This window comes from Lepisosteus platostomus, chromosome 21, assembly GCF_059453375.1.
Source record: "Lepisosteus platostomus isolate fLepPlt1 chromosome 21, fLepPlt1.hap1, whole genome shotgun sequence".
Taxonomy (NCBI): Eukaryota; Metazoa; Chordata; class Actinopteri; order Semionotiformes; family Lepisosteidae; genus Lepisosteus; species Lepisosteus platostomus.
This window is the reverse complement of record NC_142631.1, coordinates 1,637,830-1,663,759: the sequence shown is the minus strand read 5'-3', so window position 1 is coordinate 1,663,759 and position 25,930 is coordinate 1,637,830. Positions and strand designations below refer to the sequence as shown.

General features: G+C 47.4%; 1 protein-coding gene across 1 annotated transcript in view; it reads left to right on the top strand.

Moving 5' to 3' along the window:
• cacna1ba (calcium voltage-gated channel subunit alpha1 Ba) overlaps positions 1 to 25,930 on the top strand; it is a 171,039-nt gene that overhangs the window by 133,777 nt on the left and 11,332 nt on the right. Inside the window, exons 30-46 of the mRNA XM_088614992.1 lie at positions 736 to 873; positions 2,064 to 2,265; positions 5,008 to 5,172; positions 5,686 to 5,796; positions 6,981 to 7,064; positions 8,959 to 9,075; positions 9,243 to 9,308; positions 10,110 to 10,201; positions 12,218 to 12,368; positions 12,779 to 12,906; positions 15,824 to 15,920; positions 18,343 to 18,448; positions 19,804 to 19,911; positions 21,563 to 21,678; positions 21,889 to 22,019; positions 22,602 to 22,737; positions 23,010 to 23,120. Coding sequence (XP_088471118.1) covers positions 736 to 873; positions 2,064 to 2,265; positions 5,008 to 5,172; positions 5,686 to 5,796; positions 6,981 to 7,064; positions 8,959 to 9,075; positions 9,243 to 9,308; positions 10,110 to 10,201; positions 12,218 to 12,368; positions 12,779 to 12,906; positions 15,824 to 15,920; positions 18,343 to 18,448; positions 19,804 to 19,911; positions 21,563 to 21,678; positions 21,889 to 22,019; positions 22,602 to 22,737; positions 23,010 to 23,120 — 2,059 coding nt within the window. The remainder of the gene's footprint in view (positions 1 to 735; positions 874 to 2,063; positions 2,266 to 5,007; positions 5,173 to 5,685; positions 5,797 to 6,980; positions 7,065 to 8,958; positions 9,076 to 9,242; positions 9,309 to 10,109; positions 10,202 to 12,217; positions 12,369 to 12,778; positions 12,907 to 15,823; positions 15,921 to 18,342; positions 18,449 to 19,803; positions 19,912 to 21,562; positions 21,679 to 21,888; positions 22,020 to 22,601; positions 22,738 to 23,009; positions 23,121 to 25,930) is intronic.

Genomic DNA, 25,930 nt, shown 5'->3' with positions numbered 1-25,930 from the left:
CAGCGCTGTTGATGGTGCTGTGTTCCCAGCATGCCTCGGCAGTCCTGCCCGTCATCTGACGGGCAGACGGGCGAACGGGCCGGACAGGGGCGACCCGGAGCGCTGCCACGGTTCCACTGAGCCTCCAGAAGAAGGGGGTGTTGAAAATGATCTCGGCAACAGCCTTGTGAAGGCACTGATGGCGATGGGGAAAAAGAAAACGATGGCATAATGGCTTCATAATGCCTGCGTAGCTGCTGCAGAAGATGTTATAATCACAGATGACATAAACTCTGCGTAAGAGGTCATGACATTTGATTTAGCACCGTTTATAGCGCCTGGTACAATGCTAAAATAAATGTCATGACCTCTTGCGCACGTTATGCCATTTGCACATGTCCCAAGCATTATGTGTGATGATAATGTCTCATGTCGCAGTCACGAAGGGATTATGAAGCCACTGTTCAGCGATGTTAAAATGATGCTCTACCATAATAATGGTGCTAGTTGTCTTTATGAAAGCTTTTGCATGCAGATGTACAAACACACATTTTGGACCTGCAGAACAGGGGTTTTACCCCTGATGTTCACGGTCGCCGGCGGGTCACTCTTCTCGAAACGCCCGCTTGCAGTCGCTCGTTCTGTTCCGGGGCCCCTGCTCCGGCGTTCTTTGGCCCCCCCGCGCCCCTGCAGCTCGGCGGAGGAGGGGGCCGGGGGCCGGGTGTCCCTCTCACGGCTTCTCTCCCGCGGTCGCAGGGGTCAGTTCCTGGACTACGACAAGGACGGTGTGGCGGCGCAGCCCCGGGAGTGGAAGAAGTACGAGTTCCACTACGACAACGTGCTGTGGGCGTTCCTCACGCTCTTCACCGTGTCCACGGGCGAGGGCTGGCCCACGTGAGTGACCGGGGGACCGCGCGCCCTTCTGGCCGCAGGCTGCTCGCGGGGGCCCGGCTGGGTCCCACAAATCATGATTTTCATAATACCATCAGAACAGTTCATTCTCAATGATTTTTTCTAGTGCGTGAAATCAGACGAGTTCAATCAGGTACGAGTGTGAAGTGGCACAGAAATAGGTTGTGGGAACCTCGTTTATTGTGTCGAACGTGCTAGTGGTCTCTCTTGGGTCAGTGTCGCGCTGTAGTGCTGAAGTCACCTGTTCAGCGTGCTGGCCGCGCCGAGCCAGGATCGCTGTACTGCAAGGTGAGGGGGCTGAGCTCAGCCAGGTGAATAGGTTTACTTTCTATGGCGGAAGCCCTAAAGCAGTGCCGGCTGTCCCTCAGCAACAGGACCGGGGCTTCTGCCTGCCCTCACTTTAGTCTTTGTTGTCGAGATCAAAGGCTGCAGCTGACAAGGTTGTTTGAAGTGATATCCTGCTCGTTTCTGGAGCGAACGTCCTCGATACAGAAGCACATTAAGAGCTCTTGCCCAGATTCACTCACTAGTATGAATTTCTTATGAGATAAATGGCCTGGGAAAATGTCTTGTAAAAAGCGCTGTGCAAGTCACCGTAATTAACACTGAATGTTCCAGGGAAAGGCAAAGGGGGTTTCTACTTTACATTTTCCCCGAAAGAAGGAATTTTTCAAAAGTACATTCTAGCCTCAAGATGAAAATAGCATTTTAGATTCAGAACATGATTAGATAACTGAATTACATGTCACATTGCCTTACAACAGGGCCAGTAACGGAGTTCTGAACAGATCAGAAAGCACATTGCTACAGTTTATAAAAGGGGGTGTTTGAAAAGGAGGCTTCCTGTGTGTAAGTGGCTGCAGTTCTACGGGTCCTACTGAATTTGCAGGAGTTTAGGGACAGAGTAGTGCTTTGTGCGTCCGAATGGATATGCAGAGGAGCCTTCCTGCCTGGCTGAGGGGTGGTGGTCTTGCTGTAAGCCTCGATCAGCCCGAGCCCCTGCAAGGGCAGGAGTGCAAAATGACTAAGGGGAAATGGGTTTAATTGACCCCTACTTGTTGGGAGGAAGAGTGTTATGTAAACCTCATGAGTCTTCTCTTTTGATCTTTGGTTTCTAAGACAGACTCCTCCTATGTCTCCTGATCTCTCCCATTACCCCCCACTCTGCCCAGTGTCCTAAAGCACTCTGTGGACGCCACCTACGAGGATCAGGGTCCCAGCCCGGGCTTCAGAATGGAGATGTCCATCTTCTACGTGGTCTACTTCGTGGTGTTCCCCTTCTTCTTCGTCAACATCTTCGTGGCCCTCATCATCATCACCTTCCAGGAGCAAGGGGACAAGGTCATGTCTGAGTGCAGCCTGGAGAAGAACGAGGTAGGTTATTGTAACCCGTCTGCAGAAGGGGCTCACAAGCCACACTCCTTTTGCAAACTCCAGTCAGCAGCTGAGCTCTTCCATGGCTAGGCGCTCTTGGGATTGGAAATGTTTGGCTCATTCCAGGGCACTATCCACGGAAGGGTTTTTGTTTTTCAGGCTTTCATTAGTCTTCAGTTTCCTTTTGATGTGTCCTGCAGAGCACATTGCACTGCTCAGGGTACTTCTGTACTTACATCTGTGTGCTGTCCAAAAGCCTGCAAGCAGAGTTGAAAAAATTGTACCAAGGTGTCCTCCAAAACATGATCTGGCCACTCCCTGTCTGCCTGTCGATCTCCTGCAAGACAGACTTGATAGATGATGCCAAAAATTGATGAAAGCCAGCTGTTTCTGAGCTGGTACCTCACCTTCAGGAACTCCTGAAGTTCACGGTAGCTTGAAAACCTTCTGCCTGAATGCCTAGAAGATGCAGGCGGATTTTCGTTCAATATTTAAGTAGTTCAATACTAAATAAATGTAGTTAAAATGATCTGAAATTGCAGTTTATACCCCTGACCTTTGCCAAGTAATAACTGTGATTGCTAGTAGGGGTTTCCTGCTACTGTATATTGTTTTACAAGAACATCTTTTGTATATTCTGAGTGAACGAAGGTGTGATTGTGAGAACTGAATTGTCAGATTGTTAAAATTCAGGTTGCTGACTCTTCAAAAACCTATCACAAGCCCACATGTCCCGACCATAGGGTATTTATGGTCCATAGCGCAGCATGTCGTACCCATACATAGATAATTTATGCATGGCATACCGAAAATAAATAAAATACAGTGTAGTGTTGTATCGTATAGATAACTTCTGATCTAAGCTTTTCCATCAATGTTCACACTCTCCTGTCTCCCGGTGGATAATTTATAATTTAATTTCCCAGAGGCATGCTTTATTAATTAATGAAGTCTGTTATGTTTAAGATTTCATCCTATGAGTAACGTGTATGACTCAGAATGCTCAGACAGCCTTCTGAATAATGGTCACAGTTATAGCTGTACAGGCATATACAGTAGGTTTAAATATGTTTTGCAATCATTTGATTACCGGCTTGGATTGAGGGTGAGAAGCTGGTTCTGCATCATACATCAGCGCCAGCACCATATCGCCATGACAGCTCATACCCCAGCCCCAGATGCTCATTGTCTTTCTCTGGGACAAACCTGGTGAGGCAGCTGTGACACAAATCCGTCAGGCTCCTGTCAGGCGGACAGAGCCAGCCTGTGCACCAGCAGTGTGAAATAACATCTGCCTGCATGGAAACCCAGGAAAAACTCATCTGTGCCACAAAAGATAAAAGAACATCAGCTGAGGTTCACACATCTGTTAATTTGATAAACACAGGGGATTTGCATGTATATTCAAACTCTTCTGTCCCCTCCTGTCCTCCCCTGGATATTTTGATTTGATACAGTTCTAGCCTGGGACAGGGGATACAGAAAGTCAGACAATGGGGCCTGAGTCATAATGTCTTCACTCTGCAGCAGTGTTGTGTGCTGAGATTCAGGTCTGGATATTCTGTGCATTCATAATTGGATTTTTATTTGGCCGTGAGGCTAGCAAGATGCAAGCACACTGAACAGTGTGATTAACGTGGCTGAGGTGTCTCTTCAGTGAATCAATCAGGCTGGAAAGAGGCACTGATCTGCTCGGTGTCAACCACTTACTGATTTTATTGATTATTTCTGTTGAAACCATTGTTTTCAAGCGCATGGAGTCCTGTGTACTGCAGAGCCTGCAAGACATTGTTTGCCAGGAGCATCTGAGTTCTGGAAACCGCTTCACAGCTAAGGGTTGTGACACAACCCACAACAGGCTTCTTAAAAGCACGTTCTCTGTGTTAAATCAGCATTTTCTTATTTAATGGTCTCTCTCCATAAGAAAGCTTTAAAGGTCCAGCAGTACATCCCTCAGTTTTTAACTTTAATCATTCTGCATGTGAGATCTCATAGGCTTATATCTGCAAAAACAGTTTACTGTCCCTCATTATCAAGTGCACACTGTTGTAACCAGCAGGACTGTGCTCTTACCCTTGAACAGGGTATCCACACACAAACGAACACCCACATGGCTCCCGCCCAAAATACCCGGCTGTTTAATATTTTGTGACAATGTAAGTTCCTTTGGATAAAGGCATCAGACGAAATTAATTTGAATAAGCTTTCGGCCCGGCGTGATGGACAGTTCAGAGTGGCGTTGGAGGAAAAAGGGAATTTTCACACCCGAGGGGCTTTAGTTTTTAGGGTAACCGGAGAGAGATGGTGAGATGGGTACTGGTGATGTCTACCTCCTGGATGGGAGCAATGAGAATCAGAGCAGTGATGAGAGCCTGGAAATGTGGGAGGGCCAGCAGACAGCAGATTCCAGAGCCCTACTGGGTTGAGCTATATGGAGGGATAGACGCTGCTGAGGGATAGGAATATAAGGAAAATGGACAGACCCCAGGACTCCCCGTCTCGTGGGGTCTTAAAGGTGCGATCCAGAAAGCCACTGAAGAGCAAAAGACAGGGCCCCGAACGAGAGAAGCTGTTCTGCCCGTCTGGCCCGTTCGGTAGTTATGAGTGGACCAATCCCAGGGTCTCATCCAGCCGTTTCTTGAAAGAAGTCAAAGTACTGGCTCCAACAAAGTGGCGGGGGAGCTTGCTCCACGCTCCTGCAGCCCTTTGTGTAACCTCCCTTCCTCCCTTCACTCGTGACAGAGGGCCTGCATTGACTTTGCCATCAGCGCCAAGCCCCTCACACGCTACATGCCCCAGAACAAGCAGTCCTTCCAGTACAAGATGTGGAAGTTCGTGGTGTCGCCGCCCTTCGAGTATTTCATCATGGCCATGATCGCGCTCAACACTGTGGTGCTCATGATGAAGGTCAGTATCCTGGGGGTGGGCAAAAACCCCCAAAACGGCTTTTTTAAATCATATCTCCAGAAGAATGAAAAGAACCCTTCGATAGAATTGCCGGTAACACATCAATGTGCTCCGTTCGTGCTAGAGAGACCCGGACAGTTTTTATTCTGGAAACGTACAGTAACAAATACTTCAATAAAGAACTATTCACCCACTAACTTATCAGCTTGAAAGCAGATTTCGAAGATGATTGTGATGTGGGATTTCCTTTTATGTGTTGTCTCGGTTGGTAGTTATTAATTGATAGTAATTGGTAGTTACTCATGGATCCCAGGATCTCATCCAGACGTGTCATGAAAGAAGCTAGGATTCAGGCTTCAGCAGCATAGCTGCATAGCACACCCTTGTGTAAAGACATGCCTTGTGCTTCTCTCTTGTTTGGCCTGTCTCTGCCCTCTGTGAACACTGGGCTGAGACGTGGTCGTGTTAACTTTAGAGCTCAGATTCCTAACTCCTGATTGTTTTCTCCATCAGTTCTATGGGGCTCCAGTGGTGTACGAGGCAATGCTGAAGTACTTGAACGTTGTGTTTACAGCGCTGTTTTCCTTGGAGTGCATCCTGAAGATTATTGCATTTGGTGCCCTGGTAAATATGCTCATTGCTGCAGTTCACCTCTTTACTTGTGTTTTTTACTGTGTGTCTGCCTATAGAATCTGTGGCAACAACAGTCTGCTTGCTGTCTTAGAAAGCTTAGCTCCAGTGTTAAAATCTAGAAGCCAAACTGCTATGAAAGAGCATAACTTTAAAGAGGTTTAATCACTGCTATAAGGTAACCAACAAATCCACTAAACTCTGCATTTCAGCTCACTGTGGGGATTTGAAAATGTGGTTTATACATTTTTTGGGTCTCTTTGTCAGGCCATATAACATTGACTGGGATTACATGAAATTTAAGATCTTGCCTGCCTTCTTGATACGGTGAAAAGCCTTGTGTTGGCACCTGGATTGATCACCTTAATACAAAGCCGACAAAGAACAGTGAATAAAGCAAAAGTATTTTCGGGAAAAGTAGAATATTCATCCGCAAATCTGACACCTGTCTCTCAGGTCTCGGTTCTTGTTCTGGGAAGCGAGGCCAACTGGACAGGCCACTTCGGCAGAGCGGGAGTGCAGATGCCTCTCTGCTCCAAGTGAGGTGACGCACAGGGCAGGACACGGGAGAAATCTGAGCAAAGACAGCAGTGCATTGAATTACTTGCTGCCTTTATTCCTGCAGCACTTTTGGAAGCCATTCAGTTAATCCTTCAGGCACTTTGACAGTGATATTTGTGACAGGTCCTGTGAAATACTGGCTTGCTGCAATGCGTTAATGGAGATTTCTCTAAACCAGCAACCACTCCAAAGTAATCCTCATGAGTAACTGGGTTTGCATTTGTCAGCCAGATACTAACTGGTACTATCTGATTTCCGCAATTTTCTGACATGTTCGGTATAAATGCTTCATTGTTGTTAAATTGTGAGTTAAAAGCATGTGTATTACACATTTATAAAAGGCCTTTTGCATCCCCTCAACCAGAGGCCAAGTGATCCACTGCTTTGTGCAATGAAAAGCTAGAAGTTGTGAAATAAACTGTTCTTTCTGGATTATTTCAAGTCTCTACCAGAGTAGGGCAACTACAGTCCTGATGCTGTAAGAGAGCAAAGGAAAGAGCAACCTTAAGGTAGAAGCCATGAGGAGGAGGAGACAGCTCTGATTCTAAAAGACGTGGCCGTGCGGAATGAAAATGTGCAGAAACCCTGAGACTACTTTTGTCCCTCTTTCTGTTTAGAACTACCTGAAGGATGCCTGGAACGTGTTTGATTTTGTGACAGTATTGGGAAGTATAACTGATATATTGGTCACAGAAATTAATGTAAGTGCTTTCACCTTGCATAGCAGTCAGACTGTGTGAGCGCGTGCGTGTGAAAATGTGTTCTGTGTGCTTGTGAGTGTATGTGCTATATGTGAGTATGTGGGCTGCGTGAATGTACTGTATGTGTTTATTGTGAAGGTGTATGTGTGAATGTGTGTGTTCTGTGTGCATGTGAGTATGTGTGCTGCATGTGTGTTTGCTGTGTGAGTATCATGTGCATGTGAGTACACTACGTTTGATTGCGTGTGAGCGTGCTTGTGTGTGTGTGTGTGTGTGTGACTGTGTGAGCATGCTGTGATTAATTCTGGGATTGTGAGTGCAGTTCTCAGCAGTGCAGTCAGGCTAGGAAGCAAACTTGGTCACTCATGACAGTGGAAGCAGCTGGGGGTTATTGGTAATAGGATAAACAATTTACCCAGAAAATGACTATGAATCTACTGAAGGAGTTAATGGCACTGGAGCGCAGATATTAAGAAGAGGGATTAAGGGCGGTTCTGAAAGAAACAGACGAGGCCCTCTCCAGCAACTTCTGATGTGTAAAGCAGAGTCTGATTTAAGCGTTTGGGCCAAGAAAGCACCTCTGTCAGTGTGCAGCACTGGCTGGGCCTGTAGTCTCGCACACACAAGCTGATTAACCAGCAGCAATGGGGGTGTTCAGGAATGGAAACCGAAGGGAGGTGCAAGTGAGTTCACTCTAGCCTGGGTTTCTTCCCCTCGCGCTACACAGTGTTTAGGTCTGTTCTTCTCTCAGTTTGTGTGGACTGGACCTGGCCTGTTCATCCACTCCACTACCTTTTCTTTTTGGCTCCTCTTTTCTCCCTCCCTCTCCTGGCCTCTGTCCCACTTTCTTCTGTGCCTTCCATACCTCCGATGTGCGATTCTCTCCTCCTGCCGGCACACGCTCCCTCTGCCGGACGAATAACTGCCAACGCCCCTTCGCGGCATCCCTGGACCCACAGACATCGGTGAGTGGCGCTTCTTCCACGCAGCTGGACCCCGCCCTACCCGACCACTGCCCCCCGTCTCTGCCCCCCTCGTTGTCATCTTCCTCTGTGCCTCCAGATCATTCCTCTTGCTCCAAGCATGTCTTCATCCAAATGTCTGGGCGTTCATCCTAGTGTCAGATTCACATGTGGCTGTTCAAGTTAATTGCTGTCAGAAACACGGCAGTAAAAAGAAACAGAAATGCAAGTGACTATGCAAAAAGAAAGTTTTCCTTTTGGTGTCACACAAGACATGGGGCTGTCTGCTGCCTTATTTACAACAGGCTGTAAGGCAGCAATCGCTGGCGAAGTCGACACAGATTCGTGAGCACAGCTCACGGATTGAAAGGAAGCTCAGGGTGGTGGGAATGACTCAGAGCAGGCAGAGCTGCCACACTGTTGGGTCCAGCTGCAGAAATAAAGCTTCCAGATTTTTCCTGAAGAGGCAGAGCAGCGAAGGTAGAGCCTTTAACAGAATCGAACCTTGAGTTGTGCTTCAGGATTGTAGTTCAGGCATGTGGAAGTACATCTGGAGCAGGGGCTCCTGGAAGGACGCAGTGTTTGCATGTTTTTCACCCCTGCCCTTTATGACCTTACTGAGCTGATCATTAGCTTGCATGCACCACTTTGAAACTTCCCCTAACCACTTCAGCTCTCAATGATTTCAGCAGACCTAGAGAGCCTAGTTGTACACCTAAATTCTAGAGATCATCCCTACATCCTTTGGCATGTTTAGCTCAGGAAATAAATTTGCCTCTTTCATTCGAGGCAAATAACACTCTAGGCGCCCTGGGTCTCGACGTGATCCTGGGAGCAGCCTTTGCGCTCAACATCATCCTGGAAGCATGTGGAAGAGACAGGTTGTTGCGGTGTCTAAGCCAGAGGTCTGATTTCTGTGGTTTGGTTCCTAGAACAAGCTGATCAACCTCAGTTTCCTAAGGCTGTTCAGGGCTGCCCGACTCATCAAGCTTCTGCGACAGGGTTACACCATTCGGATTCTGCTCTGGACCTTTGTCCAGTCCTTCAAGGTAAGCTGGCCATCGTCTGCTGTACCTGTAGCATCAGGTGATGTAGGGTGATGTGCTCCACATTGTTAAAATGACATTGTTTGATGAGCAAGTAGGAAAAGCATATTAGTTTCTCTGTGCAAAACTCTGCCAGCCCATGTTTAACTGTCATGGTGTCCTTGTTCCAGGCCCTGCCTTACGTCTGCCTTCTGATTGCAATGCTGTTTTTTATCTACGCCATCATCGGAATGCAAGTAAGTGGGTTATCTGGGTAGTAATACAGTATGAAGGTTTCTGCTCCCTCTACTGCGCCTGTGAAACGTGCTCACCGCCAAAAATGGCTCCCATATTCCAGTAAGAACTGAATAAGGTGATCCTGCGGGGAGATCCTTTCTTTTACTGAATTAGGAATGTGCAGTTTGTCATTTAGCGTTGAAAGTAAATTTTAATCAACTGAGAGGCAACCTGCTCCCAAAAGGGAACTGGCCACTTTCTCAGTCAGGCGGCCGTCTCGTGTGGGAGATTGCAAGGCACTCTCCTGAAAGAAGACGCACTCTGGTCCAGATAAAAGACTTTGTAGGAAACTCCAGGAACATGACCTCTTTGGTTTTCTGCAAAAATACAATCAATACATGTGAAAAATGCAATACGTCATGAACCTAATATCAGTGATGGATGAATAAATCACACTGTTTGGAGGCTGATTAATCACAGAATGATGCTAATTGATGATGCTGTTTGTAATTTATAGTAATATTGTGTAAAGTCAACATGATTTGTGAAGAAATCTTTGTATTCACGTGATTACGTAATCGCCCTTGAATTATGCCTAGGGAGCAGAAATGCACTTTCCAGATGTATCTTAGCTTGAGGGCTTAATTAATAAATGATAAACACTTCATAGTGGATTAACGTCACGTCGGCAGGAAGTATTCGGAGACGTTCTCTGCAGTCTTCGGCTCCGGCCTGCAGTTTTACCACACTGTGTACTCTGGGATTCAGCCCAGGGTCTACAACGAGTTCGGGTTCCTAACGGACTCCTCCTTGTCTTCCAGGTTTTTGGAAACATTGACCTGCAAGACGATACAGCCATCAATCGGCACAACAATTTCCGTACCTTCTTCCAAGCTCTGATACTTCTGTTCAGGTAAACTAAATGACAGGGAACAGGCAAAGATTAATTCCACACTGAGAATTAGAAAGAGGAAACATGCTCAGGCAACTGAGCCTTCTGCACGTGTGAGCAAATGGCAAAAATCTGTTGTCTTTTCTTTCCGCCTTTCAGTGTGGAACCTTTAACTTTACGAGTTCCTTTGCAGCCTGCACTCAAGTCCAAAGGGTCATGTATGGTTTCTCAGCTCTTTAAAATTTCAAATGATCCAGATATTTAGCCTTTAGGTTTTGAATGCCGATGTAAAAACAAGGAACTTGCTGAATGAGGTAACAAAAAAACTGAGTTTAAACTCAGTAGTATACCAACAAATGCTCCTAAATTTGCATCTCAAACGAAGCACTGCACTTGTAGTTCTTGTTTAAACACACACCACCAGTAAGACATAGTCAATGCATTTAACAGCTAATAATGTGGATCTTTATAAATCCGTATGGGTAAGTGCTTTTGAAACAGTAATCAGTATGATCTTCTTTACACAGAGGGTTCGTCAGATCTATTTTGTCATGTTTTCTCATGTTCATCTTATGTTTGCCCTGATTCTCCTGCCCATGGCTTTAACTGATGTGCTCCTGAAGTGGTTAAGCTGGAAATATCTGTTGCTTGTTAAGATTGTGCAGGTTGTCCTAGACAAAATGTTGTACGTTTGTCCCCAGGCTGCAGTGGACGACTAATTGAATTCCCTCAGGGGATCCATTCCCTTGCTTTTTCAGTGCAGTAGGGGCAGTACTGATGCCAGGGCACTCTTACATCACAGTTCCTCTTTTCTGGCAGGAGAGCTTGCGTTTTGAAATGTCACTTTTTCGTGGTTCTGTTCTGCAGCTGTAGAAAAATCAGTAAAAAAGAGCGCTTTTTGCCTTCTGTGAGGGTAGAATCCAGATGACCTTTCAGCTCATTTACTTGTCAGCTGCTGGGGCTGGAGGTCCTGTGCGCTGTGATGTCGTTGTCACACCATGCTTTCTTTATCTCATGAGCACGTCACTGGAGTCGGGGGTCAGATTGTCGCTTGGTGAAGCCAGCTGGTATCTTTTGCTGGCTTGATGACAGCAGAGGTGAACTGACACTTGAAATTACTTTCTTCTGTTGCAAAGGGTTTAACGGTCAGTCTTTAATTATTGCATAACCAAGGCACAGTTGTGGTCCTTGATTTCAAATGGAATTAGCTATTTGCTCCACTCCGCAGTGAATGAGTGAGAAGGAAATGGTGGGAAATTAACCTCTTTGTGTTTGAGCGCAATGGTGCCCTGTGGAGATGACTTTAACATTGTCCTAATATTTAATATTTCCCTAAAAGTGCAATTCAGCCAAAAAGCCAAGCTTTTATTTAGAAAACCCTGACTAGAATTAAAAGGACTTTAAAAGAAAGGAAATTAAGAATTAAAAGCAATGAAGTGACGTGCACTGACACTAAGGACTTGATAGTTCTCAAGCTAAGCAGGACCTTCTTGTGTTTCTCTTTGCCACTTCAGATTTATGGGACTCGGCAATCCTGCTTTTTAAATCGAGTTAACCTTTGACCTGCCATTAGTGGAGATGCTGAAAGCCTCAGCCTCCAATGGCGACATTTTAGAAGCAAAGATATTGATTTCATGATCATAAAGATTAGAGAGACCCGCTGAGATAAAGCTGTGAGAAAAAGCAGATGTACTGTAACGTACACACTGGGGTTAAAACCTAGTTTTGTATGCAGGCTGTCTTTTGGACTGCAGGATAGGTTCACCATGGCCATTTTAAAGCATATTGCATCATTAAAGAGTCATTGCAGCCCCTTATCAGGACTCCGTTTCTGGGTGGGATCCCACGTGAGCAAGGACACTGTCGAAGCGGCGTTAACCCTCGAGATGCCGCTCGTGGAGATGGTGATGCGCGGCAGCTTCGGCCTCCCGCTGGTGCTGGACGGGCTGCTGGAGCTCGGTCGTCACCGGGGGGGGCCCGTGTCCGACGCTGCCCCTCGGCCCGCGCGTCCTGACGCCCTCCCCCCTGCTTCCCCAGGAGCGCCACGGGGGAGGCCTGGCACGAGATCATGCTGTCCTGCCTGAGCAACCGGCACTGCGACGAGCGCTCCGGCTCCACTGGGAAGGAGTGTGGCAGCGACTTCGCCTACTTCTACTTCGTCTCCTTCATCTTCCTCTGCTCCTTCCTGGTGAGCGCCGCCTTTCCCGACAGCCCCTCTCTCCCGCCCCGCCGGCAAAGGCGCGGCCAGGTGTCGCTCTGCATGTCATATTACCAGCTGCAGAGTCTTACTGCAAGACAGGAGGATTGTAGTTCACTTAGTATTTAGTTCTTCCATTTGATCTAAAGGTATGAGAAAGTTGTAGAATGATTTTTATGCTCTTTGCTAATAGTGTGTAAGAAAAGAGTAGGGGTGTTACCCCGATGTCCTGGCCGAATTTCCCCCTGGTCTTTTCCAGTTATGGCCTCCTAATAATCCCCATCTCTGACCTGGCTTCATCACTCTGCTCAACTCCCCACTGAGAGCTGGTGTGTGCCTGCCTGCATACTCTTGGGGTTTGCTTTTCGGGCGTGAGCCTGACACTTTGTCCTCTCCATCAGATGCTCAATCTCTTTGTGGCCGTCATTATGGACAACTTTGAGTATCTGACCCGAGACTCTTCAATACTGGGGCCTCATCACCTGGATGAGTTCATCCGCGTCTGGGCAGAGTACGACCCAGCAGCCTGGTATGTGTCCTTCCTTCACCTGGTGCAAGGTTCACTATTCCAGCATTTTCTAAAACTACTTCTCAACTGCTACTGAACGATGACCGGAAAAATACCTGCGTTCGGTTCTCATGTTTGGACAACCTAACGTTAGCAGAAATGTGTACATTTTATTACCTTACAGTGTTTTTCATCTACAGTAGCTCTGTGGAAACAAGAAGCGGACTCTTTTTTAAAAACACAGCTCCAGGGGAATAGTAGATTAAAATTAAATAAAAAGCTGAGTACATAAAAAATGAAGGCTGATCTGAGAGAGAAAAAACACAACAATAATTAAACTGTCCAAAAGTGAGACAAGGAATTCAGTCCAATTCGGTTTTGTGTTTTATTAATTCAGATATTGCTTTAAACTGGCAGGGTCAGGCTTTTCCCCTGAACCTTTGCTTTGTGGTTAGAGATGCAGACAGGGCGCACTGTCCTGATCCGTCTGCTCTGGGATATTGGTGAATCTCTTCCTGCCTCGGGGCACATCTCAGCAGAGAACAGTGGCGATGAGGTCCGGTAGAGGCTAATAGTATTGCTCACTGCATCATTTACTCTGCGTTTCCAGCGTCCCCTCACACAAATCCAAGATACGAGAATAAAAATCAATCATATCCTGTCCATAACAACATATAAAAATTATTTTTAACCTTGTTTTTTTTAAATGCAGAAGCACCAGACTGGAAATGAGCCATCCTGTCATGAGGATGTCAGTGCTTCAGACGTGGTTAGCTCAGATGCAGTCTGAGTGCCAAGACGTTCCAGTCAGCAGGGAATGGTTTATTAAAAATGAAACGTCTATAAATCTCCTTGACTTCTGCATTTCAGTCACAGAACTGAAGCTGCAGATTGCATAGAAAAAACAATAACTGTATGCAGCACATTTTGAACATGCCTTCTGAAAACTGTGTGACAAGGCCTCATTACAACAGAAAAACTACTCATAGCTAGCAGAAAAGAGAGGACAGAACCCCCCCCCCCCATACTGGTCATCTGTAAAATACAGTTCTTGACATTTCTCACTGGATATATGTCCCTGGAGTGGCTGGGCTGTATCTCTGTGCGTTTCGGACACAGTGAAGAGACTCGTTCTTTTGATTTATTAACTTGTACCTGTTCTGACATACAGAAACCATTTATAGCATAACAGATATGTATGCTGGAGCACGTGTTTGTGGTTCAGGAATATGAGCTGGGCACTGCCTAGTGTCAATAGGAACTAAAAAGATCAAAGAGCTTTGATCATCCTTCTGCAGTTCAACTGCTCACACGTTCAACTGCTATCGTCTCTTCACACTTAGGCATGATCAGGGCTGGCGGGACTCCATGAAGTATTTATACTGCACACTGCAGGACAAATAGTCATTAATGACTAATTATTAACGAGCCTCATTAAGTTCTGCAGGAAATGAGTCGGCTACTTTGATACCCCATTCCTGATAAATGTGGAAGGATAACAACTCATTTCCGTCCGCCTTGGAGGAGTGTGGTAGAGCAATTTAAATTAACCTGTTCTGACAGCAGAGGTCTTTGGCTGGTGGTGCATGCTGCGACGTTGCAATGATTCTGCAATGATTCTGCAATGGTCGAGTGGCATTGTGGATCATCTGCAACACAGCAGAACTGAGGGTCTTGTGAGGCCAGTAGGACTGTGTGCTCTCCTTGGTGGCCATCACCCAAGAGCCGAGGAGAGAGGTAAAGCAGGTTGTTACAGAGCGCAGAATTCCGCACCTCTGTGATGCTCTCTGCTTTTTTAGAAAGTGTCTTTTCTGAACGCTGCGAAACTTCAGTGTGAGTGGATGGGGGGGGGGGGGGTACAGGTGATGTCGGTCGGCCTTCCCCTCTCACCCGGTCCAGTCTGTGTTCTTCTGAGTCTGTCTTGATATTCATGTTCTAAACTCGGTTGTTCTCTTTTCAGCGGCCGGATTCTGTATAAGGATATGTACAATTTGTTGCGTGTTATCTCGCCTCCCCTTGGCTTAGGAAAGAAGTGCCCTAATAGGGTGGCCTATAAGGTTTGCAACCCAGACATCGATTCTCCCAGCTTCTCCAGACTACTGACCAGAGCCCTGACTGGCTGTGCAAGAGTGAATGAGTGGCTCGCCCATACTCTCCCCGCCCGTCTAACAACAGGCTTGTGGGGCACCATGCTGGAGCTGGAGCTGGAGCAAAGCCTTCAGGCTAATGTGTCGCCCAAAGGGGATAACAGAGTTCACACTGAGGTCCGAAAGAATTAGGTGCAATCTCGCTGAAATGGTTTACCGCGCCTTCAGTTTTAATCCCTGTGAGCATCTCTCAGACCGTAAGATGATAACTCCTGCATTTGGCTTTATTGATTTGGCAGAAAGAACAGATCTGTTTGTTCACCTTTTGTCTAGAGATGTTGTGGGGGTTGATCCGAATCCAAAGATCCGGTGCCCCGTTTTAAGATGCCTGCAGGAGCGCTGCAGGGCGTGGTGCTTTTCCGGGCGTTTTGTTAAGAAACCAGGCGACCGCGTCGAAAGCCTTGTTCTCCCAGCTCCACATGGTTACCTGCAGATGTCTCTCAGCATGACGGAGGAGGCATCCTCGACTCAACGCACTCATTTTCCCGCCACTGTGCTCTGTGCTCCATACTACTCCTTGTTGAGAGCTCCCTGTTTTCTGGCAGGGAACAGGACAGCTTCAGAATAGCAGCCAGGCAGAGATCCATCTCTGCTCCCAGACCTTCTGCTGTCTGGGCAGAAATGGCATCTGGCTTCACACCTCTCTTGGAAATCTAAATAACAAAAGATTTCTGTTTTGTTTGTGTCGTCCTCCTGTTTGGCCTTTTGTTTCTTGCTCTTTCTCAACCCCCATCATCATGGTTTTTGATTTATTCCTTTTGCCTTTGCTGTTTTTCCCTCCTCTCCTCAAGTGGCCGCATCGCATATCTTGATATGTATGAGATGCTGCTCCACATGTCCCCACCTTTAGGTCTGGGAAAGAAATGTCCAGCGAGAGTCGCCTACAAGGTAGCCAGAGAACGGCGGACTGCCACTTTGTCTCTCTTTCTTTGTCGGCTGGCCTAGCTCTGTGCTCTGCCATGCCAGTGTTTTCACACTTTTCTACTGGTGGTGTACAGTGAACCTGTCTCCGCACTCCACTGCACTTGGCTTTGAATAGTCTGACCTTAAGGCTGCAGTACAATAACATATCCAGTTAGGTGGGTATTCAGCTAGACATTTTAAACGAGCACAGAAAACATGAGCTCTTTCCCTGGGAGCACAGAAGCTGGGCTTGAACTGACTCTTTCGTCACTAAACCATTTCCTTCTGAAATACAGGGAGAATGGAAAGCGTTTCAAAGCTAAATGTTTTTTATTTAAATTTAGAGGCAGGCCAAGGACAGTTTTACACCTTTTCCTGTCTGGTTTATGTATCTAACAGCCTCCTGTTGCGATGAGCAACAGTCATTTGCAGCCAGTGTTGTAAATTAACGAGCTGTCTATGCTTCGTTAGTAGCTCCACAAATTCATCAAGTTTAAGTGCCTGTCTCTGACCTAACAGGGTTGCACTGAGGTTGAAATTAGTGACACTAGTCTGGCTGCATTCCCTGATTTAAATCTTAAATTAAAGCAGAAATCAATAAATGTAGCTGTGCAGTGAAGCACGGCATGTTTCCTTTTTTTTTTGCTGTTCTAGAAATATTTATTACCTCCTGCTGTTGTGGGTTTACTGTCTCCGGTGTAGGTGTTTGTGTCTGGTGTGTTATCGTCTTTCTCTCTCCTTCTGCTGTACTGACTTTTGGCAAAAGCTATTTTTTTTGGTTGACTGATGGGTGACCTTTCATCTTGCCCCTGCTGTCCTTGTTCAGTGATGTTCCCCTGTGACAATCATGGCTTCCCTGGCTTGTGTAGCTGTTGCTGCTGCAGCTGTACCGCCTGTGGTGTGCTCCTTGCTGGCTGTGTGTCTGTGCGTGCGTGCTCCTCGCTCCGCCTCGGCACCCTGCTCCTCTCCTGTCTGCTTGACACTTCCCCCCCAACGTGCACACACGCCAGTGACAGCGGGGTGTCTGTGTGCTGCTGTCTGTGCTCGGGAGGGCCCGACTCTGCTCCCCACTCCAGCAGGGGGCGCCACTGCTACTACCCATACTGCACTGCACTGCTAAACAGCTGAGTAAAGCATATCAATGCAGTTACTTAAAATACCAATATTGGTACTCTATACTATATGTACACAGCTGTAGATCTAAGTACATCGCACTGAAGCACTGCAGGAGAAAGCACTGTTTTATGTCTTCTCATTCCATGAAGTCTGACTTCAGGCAGAATGCGTAGTGTAAAAAAAAGACCCATGTCCTGCAGTCTTGTGAGCTCTTAACTCCCACCCTAACTTAGAAGGGTGTTAATTTATAGACATACCATGTGACGCAGAGTCTTTCTTAGCTCCTGTGTGCCTGCAGAGTTGTGGCAGCATGAAAAAAGACTAATATCTTGGCAGACCCCCCCCTTGTTTCTGAGGAAGGTGTGTACGGGGTTTGTTTTGGCTACCTCCAGAGTTTACTGGGCATAAATAAATCATTTATGTGTCCAGGTAAAATTGGTCTGTGATGTGCAGCTGCCCCGACTCTGCTGCAGGGCAGCCTGTGGGCGCCAGGACTGGCACTTGTAGTTCTAGATTAGTGGCAGTGGTGCACAGGGCTGGGCCCTTCCAGGTGTCATCTGCTTGTTAATTGCCATGTGCGTTCTTTCTTTCTCTCTGACCCCCTGTCACTCTCCAACGAGCTCACAATGACTCAGTAAGTCGCTGTTTACGTTGAAAGTGATCTTTCCCGTTCTTGTGCCCGTTTCCATTTCTTTATTTTGTTTTGCGCTGAGAGGGAAACCTTTTGAGTGTTGGCAAAGGACTCGCCCGTTTAGGAATCTCGGGCGGTCGCTCTGAAACCGGGCGCGTCGGAGAATAGCTGCAGGTTAGACCCTGTGCAGGTGTGCTGTAGAGGCACCCGTCGTGCACTGTAGAGGATAGTGGGGTGTGATAGACATTTTTGCAAAAGTCTCTTTTCTCCGTTTCAGAAAAGTGGCCTAATTAGGCAATCCGATGACACATCCTCATTTATTAAAACATAAAACTGTCCAATCAGCAAGAAGATGCAGTACAAAGAAAATAATAAATTCGGACTTTCTGAATAGAAATATCTGTTTGTTAAAGAAGATGACACCTTAAAAGCAGGTGGTGGCAAAAAAAAGATGTTCTCCTCAATTAATCTGGTAGACTATTCAATAACTGACAGAATGAGGTATGTTGAGCTACAGTACCATTGTGGCGACAGAGTTTAGGCAGTTTGCCTTGTGAATCAGCACTCAAAACGTTGGCCCAGGAGCTGTGTGGAAGTGATGCTCAGAGAGAGAGAGGCGCCGGGCTCACTAACGCTGCCGTCTTCCCACCCCCTGCCCAGCGCCTGGTGAAAATGAACATGCCCATCGCCGAGGACAACACCGTGCACTTCACCTCCACGCTGATGGCGCTGATCCGCACGGCGCTGGAAATCAAACTGGGCTCAGGTAGGAGCCGGCCCGCCTCGCGCTGCTTTGCTCTTGGTTCCCGGCGTTTCCTGCTTCCTCAGCCGTCTGGGAGTGATGCAGGCTGGGCCATAGAGCTCCTCCGCCTCAGCTCTGAAGGTGGCGGGGTGCCTTGGGAATGTCCCATGGCTCCCCAGACACAAAGGGAGATCTGAGACCAAGACAGGCATGAGTAGAAAATAGCTCTCGCACGACTTCCGTTTCGGTCTTGAGATTGAGCGCAATGTGGTGATGTGGGGTTCCACATCTGGAACACCGCTGGTGGTTCCTACCCTGTACTGCTGCCCCCCCCTGCGTTTCAAAATGTCTTCTCGCACCCCTGATCAAAAAGCGCCGATGTAGGTCAGTTCTACTAAGATGTGTCATGACTATAGGGTGAAACAGATATTTCTATGTTAATATTTCATGGATTAAAATAATACACCATTCTGAGTTGACATGTTGATACTGAGGCTTGATGAGGGTAGCTGTTCTTCAGTGCCTGTGCTTAATATATGATTTAGATGATTTACCTTCTAAAAGAATCTGGCCTGTCTTGCACCCCAGAAAGGGCATTTCGTTCCCCCTGGGGGTGTGCACCCCAAGGTAAGAGCCACTGCTCTAAAGCAAGGCATTGGTACCGTACACAGAGTGCAGGAGACCAGGGGACACCTGGGCAGCCTCCTGCTTTCAGCCTGAGAGAACAGACCCGATCTGGACCGAGAGCTCCAGCCCTGATACACGACTCTGCTTCCAGATCCCAGAGACAAGCCAACAGCAGGCAAGCACTGCTACCACAGAGAGGCTTCCTGTGCCCCAGATGAGCACCGGCTGCACAGATTTAAAATGCCACAGTGCATTGAGGCACCTGGGCATGCGTTATTCTCATTCATCTATTCAGTGCTTGATGTTTGGGCACCTGTTTTTTTATTCACTGTATACTGTTAATCCTGCTTTTTTAATTACCTTGCCCTGCTATGATCCATTCCCATTGGACCCATTAAAATTGTGAAGCTCGGGCCTGCTGTGTTTGAGCAGTGCCTTAGTACAGTGTGAGTTGCAGCCTGAGCACTCAGGCTTTCCTCTCCTAATGACACGTGGGAACTGTGAGTGTTCCAGACTTCCTGTGAAACTCTTTTCTTTCCTGAATGTCTCTTTCCGGGACCTTGAGAGGATTATCCCTGTAAGGCCTGGAAAAACTTGCTATTTCCTCCTAGGCTCCTTCTGTTAGATTATCTTCAGTTAACTATCCACTTCCTGTTGAGCACTAATGGACGCTGCTTCCCAGAGAAGACTTTTACAGGAACTAGGAGGAGTGTGACCCAGGAGAGGGGTGACAGTCCCTCATGTCTCCTCAGGGGTCATTCAGCAGCAGCTGTGTGATGCTGAACTGAAGAAGGAGATCGCCACCGTCTGGCCAAACCTCTCTCAGAAGACCATGGACCTGCTGGTGACTCCACACAGGCGTAAGGACACAGAGGATGTGCTGTTGTAACGGTCGTGTGTTTGGTTTCTGGATCACAAGGCTGTACTTGGGTTAAATGCCTGAAAAAACACTGCTTCAAAATTCCACTTTCAATTCTGACTGTATTTAGTCATTTAAAATGTTCAGATGTAATATAACTTTGATCCAACACTATCAGTCTCTTGAGCAATCAAAGCACTTTGTGAGACTTGTATTAATAGCAGTAGACTTGTTTTCACAGTAATATAATATACACAATATTATGATCTGCGATCTGAGAGCAACCAGCTTTGTTTTGGGTCTGATGTTCTGAGAACATTCTTCTTTTGGATTAGAAGCTTCATATTTAGTACTAAACCAAAAAGCATTTTAACTGGCCAGTTAAGATCCGTCGTGCGTACGGTATTTATATGTTCTGTTTTTAACTTTGCAAGCACTGCATAGTTTAGCTTGCATCGCAGCCCTTAATTAGTCAGCTCTACAGACAGTGGGGCAGCCTGCTGTGATGGATTCTGTCACGGTGGGGCTGTCTGCAGCGTTGCTCAAGCATGGCTGTGGCTGCGTCTGCAGCCGATCTCGATGGCCTGCTGCCCTAACTGGCTCTCTGGGGCGGAGCCCCCGTCCCCAGGACAGCACAGCTTGGCTGATTTCGGCCGGGCCTGCAGAGGGAACCTCGCTTGCACCATCTGGGCCTCTCCAAGCGTGAAAAAGCTCCACTTGTTGCAACACCGCCTGACGTCACTGCACAACTGAGGCAGCTGAGCCACTTGGGCCATGTTCTCTGCCTCTGTTTTTGTTGACATTGTTTTGACGTTGTTTATTGACAAAAACAGTTTTAGTAAGTGCATCTCTGTTTTTGCAAAATAAGAAAAACGAAAACACAAGTGGGATGCATGGGGGGGCAGTCGTTAGCAATGCTGCTGCACTGCACTGGGGCCCAGGGATCAATTCTAGACCTGTTGTGCTGTCTGTGTGGAGTTTGTGTGTACTCCCTATTTTCATGTGGCTTTCCTCCTTGCTCCTGTCCTCTTCCACAGTCCATAGCCACACTGGTACATTAATTGGCTTCTGGAAAAATTGACCATGGTGTGAGTGTGTGTCTGTGTTGGTGTGTGCGCTGCGATGGAGTGGCGTCCTGTCCAGGGCGTACCCTGCCAAGTGCGTTGTTTGACGTGACAGGCTCCGGCTCCCCCTCAGTAAACAAAATGGATGGAAGAAAATTAACAAGCTGATATCATATATATGATTGGTCAGGGTTGTAGGTAGCATTGTAGCATAGTGTTTAGCATTGTTCCCTCCACATCTGGGTTAGATTCCGGACTGCAAGGCTTTCTGTGTGGAGTGTGTTGAGAACGTAAGAACAATTATTGCAAATGAGAGGAGGCAAGTTGGCCCATCTCATTTTGACGGTAGCTAATTCCAGTATTGTCGTGCCTTTTCTGTAACAGTTTCATAGTTGAAAACATAGACGCTTAGAAACATAGTTTCAGAAGAACATTGAGCTCACGTCCACACAGTGAACACCAGTCAGGGGCTACTGTGAACAAAAAGGGTGAAGCATACAGAATCGGTTTACTGTTACACCTGGAGCTCTGAGCTCTCGCAGGGGAAGGGCGCAGTTTGCGACGTGTCGTGTGTTTTTCCCCCTGTAGCTAACGAGCTGACGGTGGGGAAGGTGTACGCCGCTCTGATGATCTTCGACTACTACAAGCTGAACCGCAGCAAACGGCTCCAGCAGCAGCAGCAGACAGCGGGCGGGCTGCCAAAGGTAAAGGGCTTCGCACTGCTGAGATTGAGCTCCCTGAGCCCCAGTGGGATTCCTGCCAGGGGAAGAGTGGAATCCAGAGCGGCCGGTCCGCTCTCCGCTCTCCGCAGCGCGTCCTGGAGCCGTGCTCCTTGGCATTGCCTGGATGCTCGATGCCGAGAGTGCGGAGTGTTCTGCGCTCTGGCTCCCAGCTTGTCTGTTCCTCCGTTTCAGAACAAGGTGAGCGAGCTCTTCAAGCCCATGCTGCCTCTCACCCTGATGCGGGACCAGCTGCCGCCCATGAACAACACCAAGCCGCTCCCGCAGCCCGCCAGCACCACCTCCCTCAACAACGGGGGCGCCTTGTGAGTACAGGGGGACCGCCCCGCACTGTCACACCGTGCCCTGTCAGACCCTGCCCCGCCCTGCTTCACCCTCTCATGCCACGCTCTGCCACACCCTGTTCCACCCTGCCCCGCCACACTATGCAATATCGCACCCTGCCGTGCCCCTCCCTGCCCCGCCCTGCCCCGCTGTGCCACTCCCTGCCCCGCCCTGCTCCACCCTGGCAGCTTGTGCTTTTGATGCTCGTACAGTTTTGTCTTGCTCTTATCCTGACATCATCAGGTCATACCTGTGGGATATGGGTCCCTATGTGCTCTCTTTCACAATTTGTAAGTAGCATTAATTCCCAAGAAAATAGAGGAACCAGAAGAGCAGGTTGCACATAATGTAAAAAATATTTCTTAGGCTAACTGTGAGCACCTTTTGTCGAAAAGAACACCTTTGTAAAGCATCATTGTCCTTCCACTAGCAAATATGTAAATCTTCACAGTTAAAGTGCAGGTGCTGTAGTCAGTGTAGTGTGTGTGCAGTGTGTAGCAGCTGGGAAGAGCCACTCCACATGCTGACCTGCTGGGCATCTGTGTGTGTGTGCACTCATCCAGGCCAGGCCAGGACACCGCTGTCAAAGAATCTCCTTCCTGGGTCACGGAGAAGGCACAGGAAGTGTTCCAGCTGAACAAGAAGCGGCCGGTTCAGAGGGGGCAGTCTGAGGACATCCCCAACACAACCAGAGCTCAGGTACCCTGCCTGACTCCCGCCAGGCAGCTTCAGTAACGCCTGTCACACCAATTTGTCCATTTTGTCACTCCAGTCTTGCTTTCATCTTGTTTTTTTTGGGGGGGGAGCGGGGTGCAAGTGAGGGCTTTCTGTGTGCACCTTTCATCAAAAGGAACAGCTTTGTAAGACATCACCACCTCATCACCAGTGGTATTTTCCTGGGATGTTGTGAAAATGCGCCGGGGGGGGCGGCGGCCATGGTCTTGATCTGATCCGCGTGCCGTGTGTCTCAGGAGGCGGTGGAGATGAAGAAGATGGACCACAGTGCCAATGGAGAGAGCCAGCCAGGCCTGGAGAGCCAGGGCAGAGCGGCGTCGATGCCCAGGCTGAACGCGGAGATGCAGGTACACCAGCACCACTCTCCCTGTCTTCACCTCCTGCTCGAGGAGGCACCTGTTCGCACACGTCTCTGCTGTGTGTGTTCTGTACCTGAATGGTGGTGAGGGAACTGAAGTATTAAGAGTTAAAGCCCTCTCTTGTGATCAAAGTGCTTAAAACTTCAGTCATACAAGGCAGAGGTTTTTTTATTAGCAGATTTAGCGATCAGGTCGTGATTGAGTGCCTCAATGAGTATGTACAGCTTGCCAAACTTCACAGGAGGGAATAAGGATGCAATTTAACTTTGTGTGTAAATCTGCTGATGACCGATTCAAATGTGTCCTTTAATTAGAATTGCAAATGAAATCAACCCTCAGGTTTTTTTCAACAGCAATGTCATTGCTGGACAGAGGACATTTCTGGAAAATAACACTACTGTCTAATAGACTACTGTCTAATTAGAATTATTTTTAAGAAATGGTGCTTTGCCTGGAATTTGTATAAGCATTTTTATTAATCTGATAGATTCCAAGCATTACCCATTCGTATTAAATATTGTCTGTTTTTTCATTAATGTATATATGCATTTGTGCCTGCTTGTATTTGTAAGAAGTATTGATCTGATTGAATCACAAGAATTGACAACAGTGGCCTTCTAAAGGTGATACCTCTAAGTTTAAGTGATATATTTCACATTTGCATAGCATTTCAAAGATAATTTTTATTAGAAAAATAATTGACAGGAATGTATGTACTGTAAATGTTGTTAGTGGTTTTTGGCATGTAAATAACATTCAAGTGGTAGGGTAGTTAAAAGATAGTCAAAACATTCCCAGGTCAGGCCACTGTCTTCTTGTCTGTACAGAGCAAGGTGGGTTCCAGTTTTTTAGATTTTAAAGGGAGCTGCAGTGTAGGTGTTTTGTAATTCCCAGATAGCATTTGCATTTTGGCCTTATACTCTGAAGGTTATATGAATAGTAATTAAAAAGCAGGAGAAAATGTCCTGAATTTTAAAATTTTGACAATTTAGGAAGATATCCTGGCATCACAAGGTTGAGTAACACTGAATATATTATTATTATTAATATTATTATTCACTTGATTTATCACTGCCTCCATTCACAAATCCAGAATTACTTATTAATTTTATTTTTTAGACTTATTCTTCTGCGTAGACGTTCTTCTGCATCAAATACCACATTGTGTGTACACACTGTACTCCTGGTGCATGTTCAGTAGGTACAGGCATAGCGTTAAGAGCCTGATCTCAGCACAGCAAGCAGCAGGGGAAGGGAGAAACAGCACGCTGCCCTCTTTCAGGGAGAACTCTTCACTGCATGCACACTGATAGGGACCCAGCGTGGCAGAGCTGAACGGGCTGTAAGAGCTGAGATCCAGTCTCGGCGCATGCCCTGGCCTTTGCTAAGTGAGCAGGCCTCTTTTATTCTAATAAACTGCAGTGGAGAGAGGAACCTGGGGCGATGAGCTTCTTGGGCTCTTCAGTGATCACACAAGCCCAAGGGAGGCACGGCAGCCTGAGGAAATGAGGGATCAGCCTTCTCCTCTGCAATGCCGACCCAAGGCAGAGCGGAGTGAACGGACAAGCTCAGGCCCAGGCTGGCTGTGTGAGCTCGGACTGCGTCCTGTCCAGCACTCAGAACTGAAGGGACTCGTATGCCTGCTCTCTCTCTCTCTGCTTTCCCTTTTCCATGTGTCATTTTGAAGCCGTCTGCCCTGGAGCCAGATGATCAGGACACGAGCATTCGGCTAACAGTAACTGCTGCTTGTGGAAAGTCAAATCTTCATAAGGTTACCTGTCCCACTGAGACGGGGACTCCCCAAAGCATGGCGCCTGGTTAGCTGAGCGTCGCCGATAGTAACGCTGGGATTATTTGTCCAGGACCCTCTTGGCACCCAGTGACAGGGCGATCTCTGCAACTTCCTGCGTAGTTACTGTATAGCTCCAGCATGTGAGGAGCTTGCAGGACATACGACAAGCACATGATCCAGTTTCGTTCGGCTATCTCAAAATAAAACGCGCGCACGCTATTTTAGGGATTAGCTGTGCTTCAAAAAGAAAACTCAATGGAGGCACCGAGGCTTTGTGCTTAAGAAACAAAGGTAGAACCCAAAAGAGCCTAGAAAAAGAAATAAATCATTCTGGCAGTTAATAAGAATAAAGCCACATTGTTCCAAAAAGCCACTCTGCACAGTGATATTCTCTTCCAGGGCTAAGAAGCAGGTCTATTAAATCTGACTAATGCTGGAGAGCATCCAATTTTAGGTCCAAACTTAAACCTACCATTTCAGAAAAAAATCCTTTTAATTTAATTAAAGATTTCTAGATTACAGGTTTCAAAGGTGGACCGGCACTCCACTCTTTCTGCTTAGCTTTTATCGTGCTTCCTTTCAGAGCGGGCTAGTGTGTTGGTGCGGCAGATTGAGCCCGCGGTGGGTTGGGACTGTCAGAGGGTTAATCTCCCATCCCAAAACCCAGCCCTCTCCTGTGGGAGCCCACATTGTCAAGGAGGAGACTCCCTGCTGCTCTCCGGACAAGCAGGGGGAGGCCACCCACCTCATGCTCCAGCATTCTCCCCTCTGTGTCTTTATGTTTCTGAAGAATTAAGTGAGATCACGCGTCTCTGGCTGTGTGCATTCCCCCTGATTTTAGCACTTGTAAATGACCGGGTTTTGGGACACACTTATGTACTGGAACAGGGCTCCTCAGTGGTAGTGCTGGACAGCAAAAGGCCCCCAGATCTTACAGCGACTCTGAACTCCTCGGGGATTAAAGAAATAGTTGTTAAGCTGTTAAGAGTGATTAAGTATTCATGGA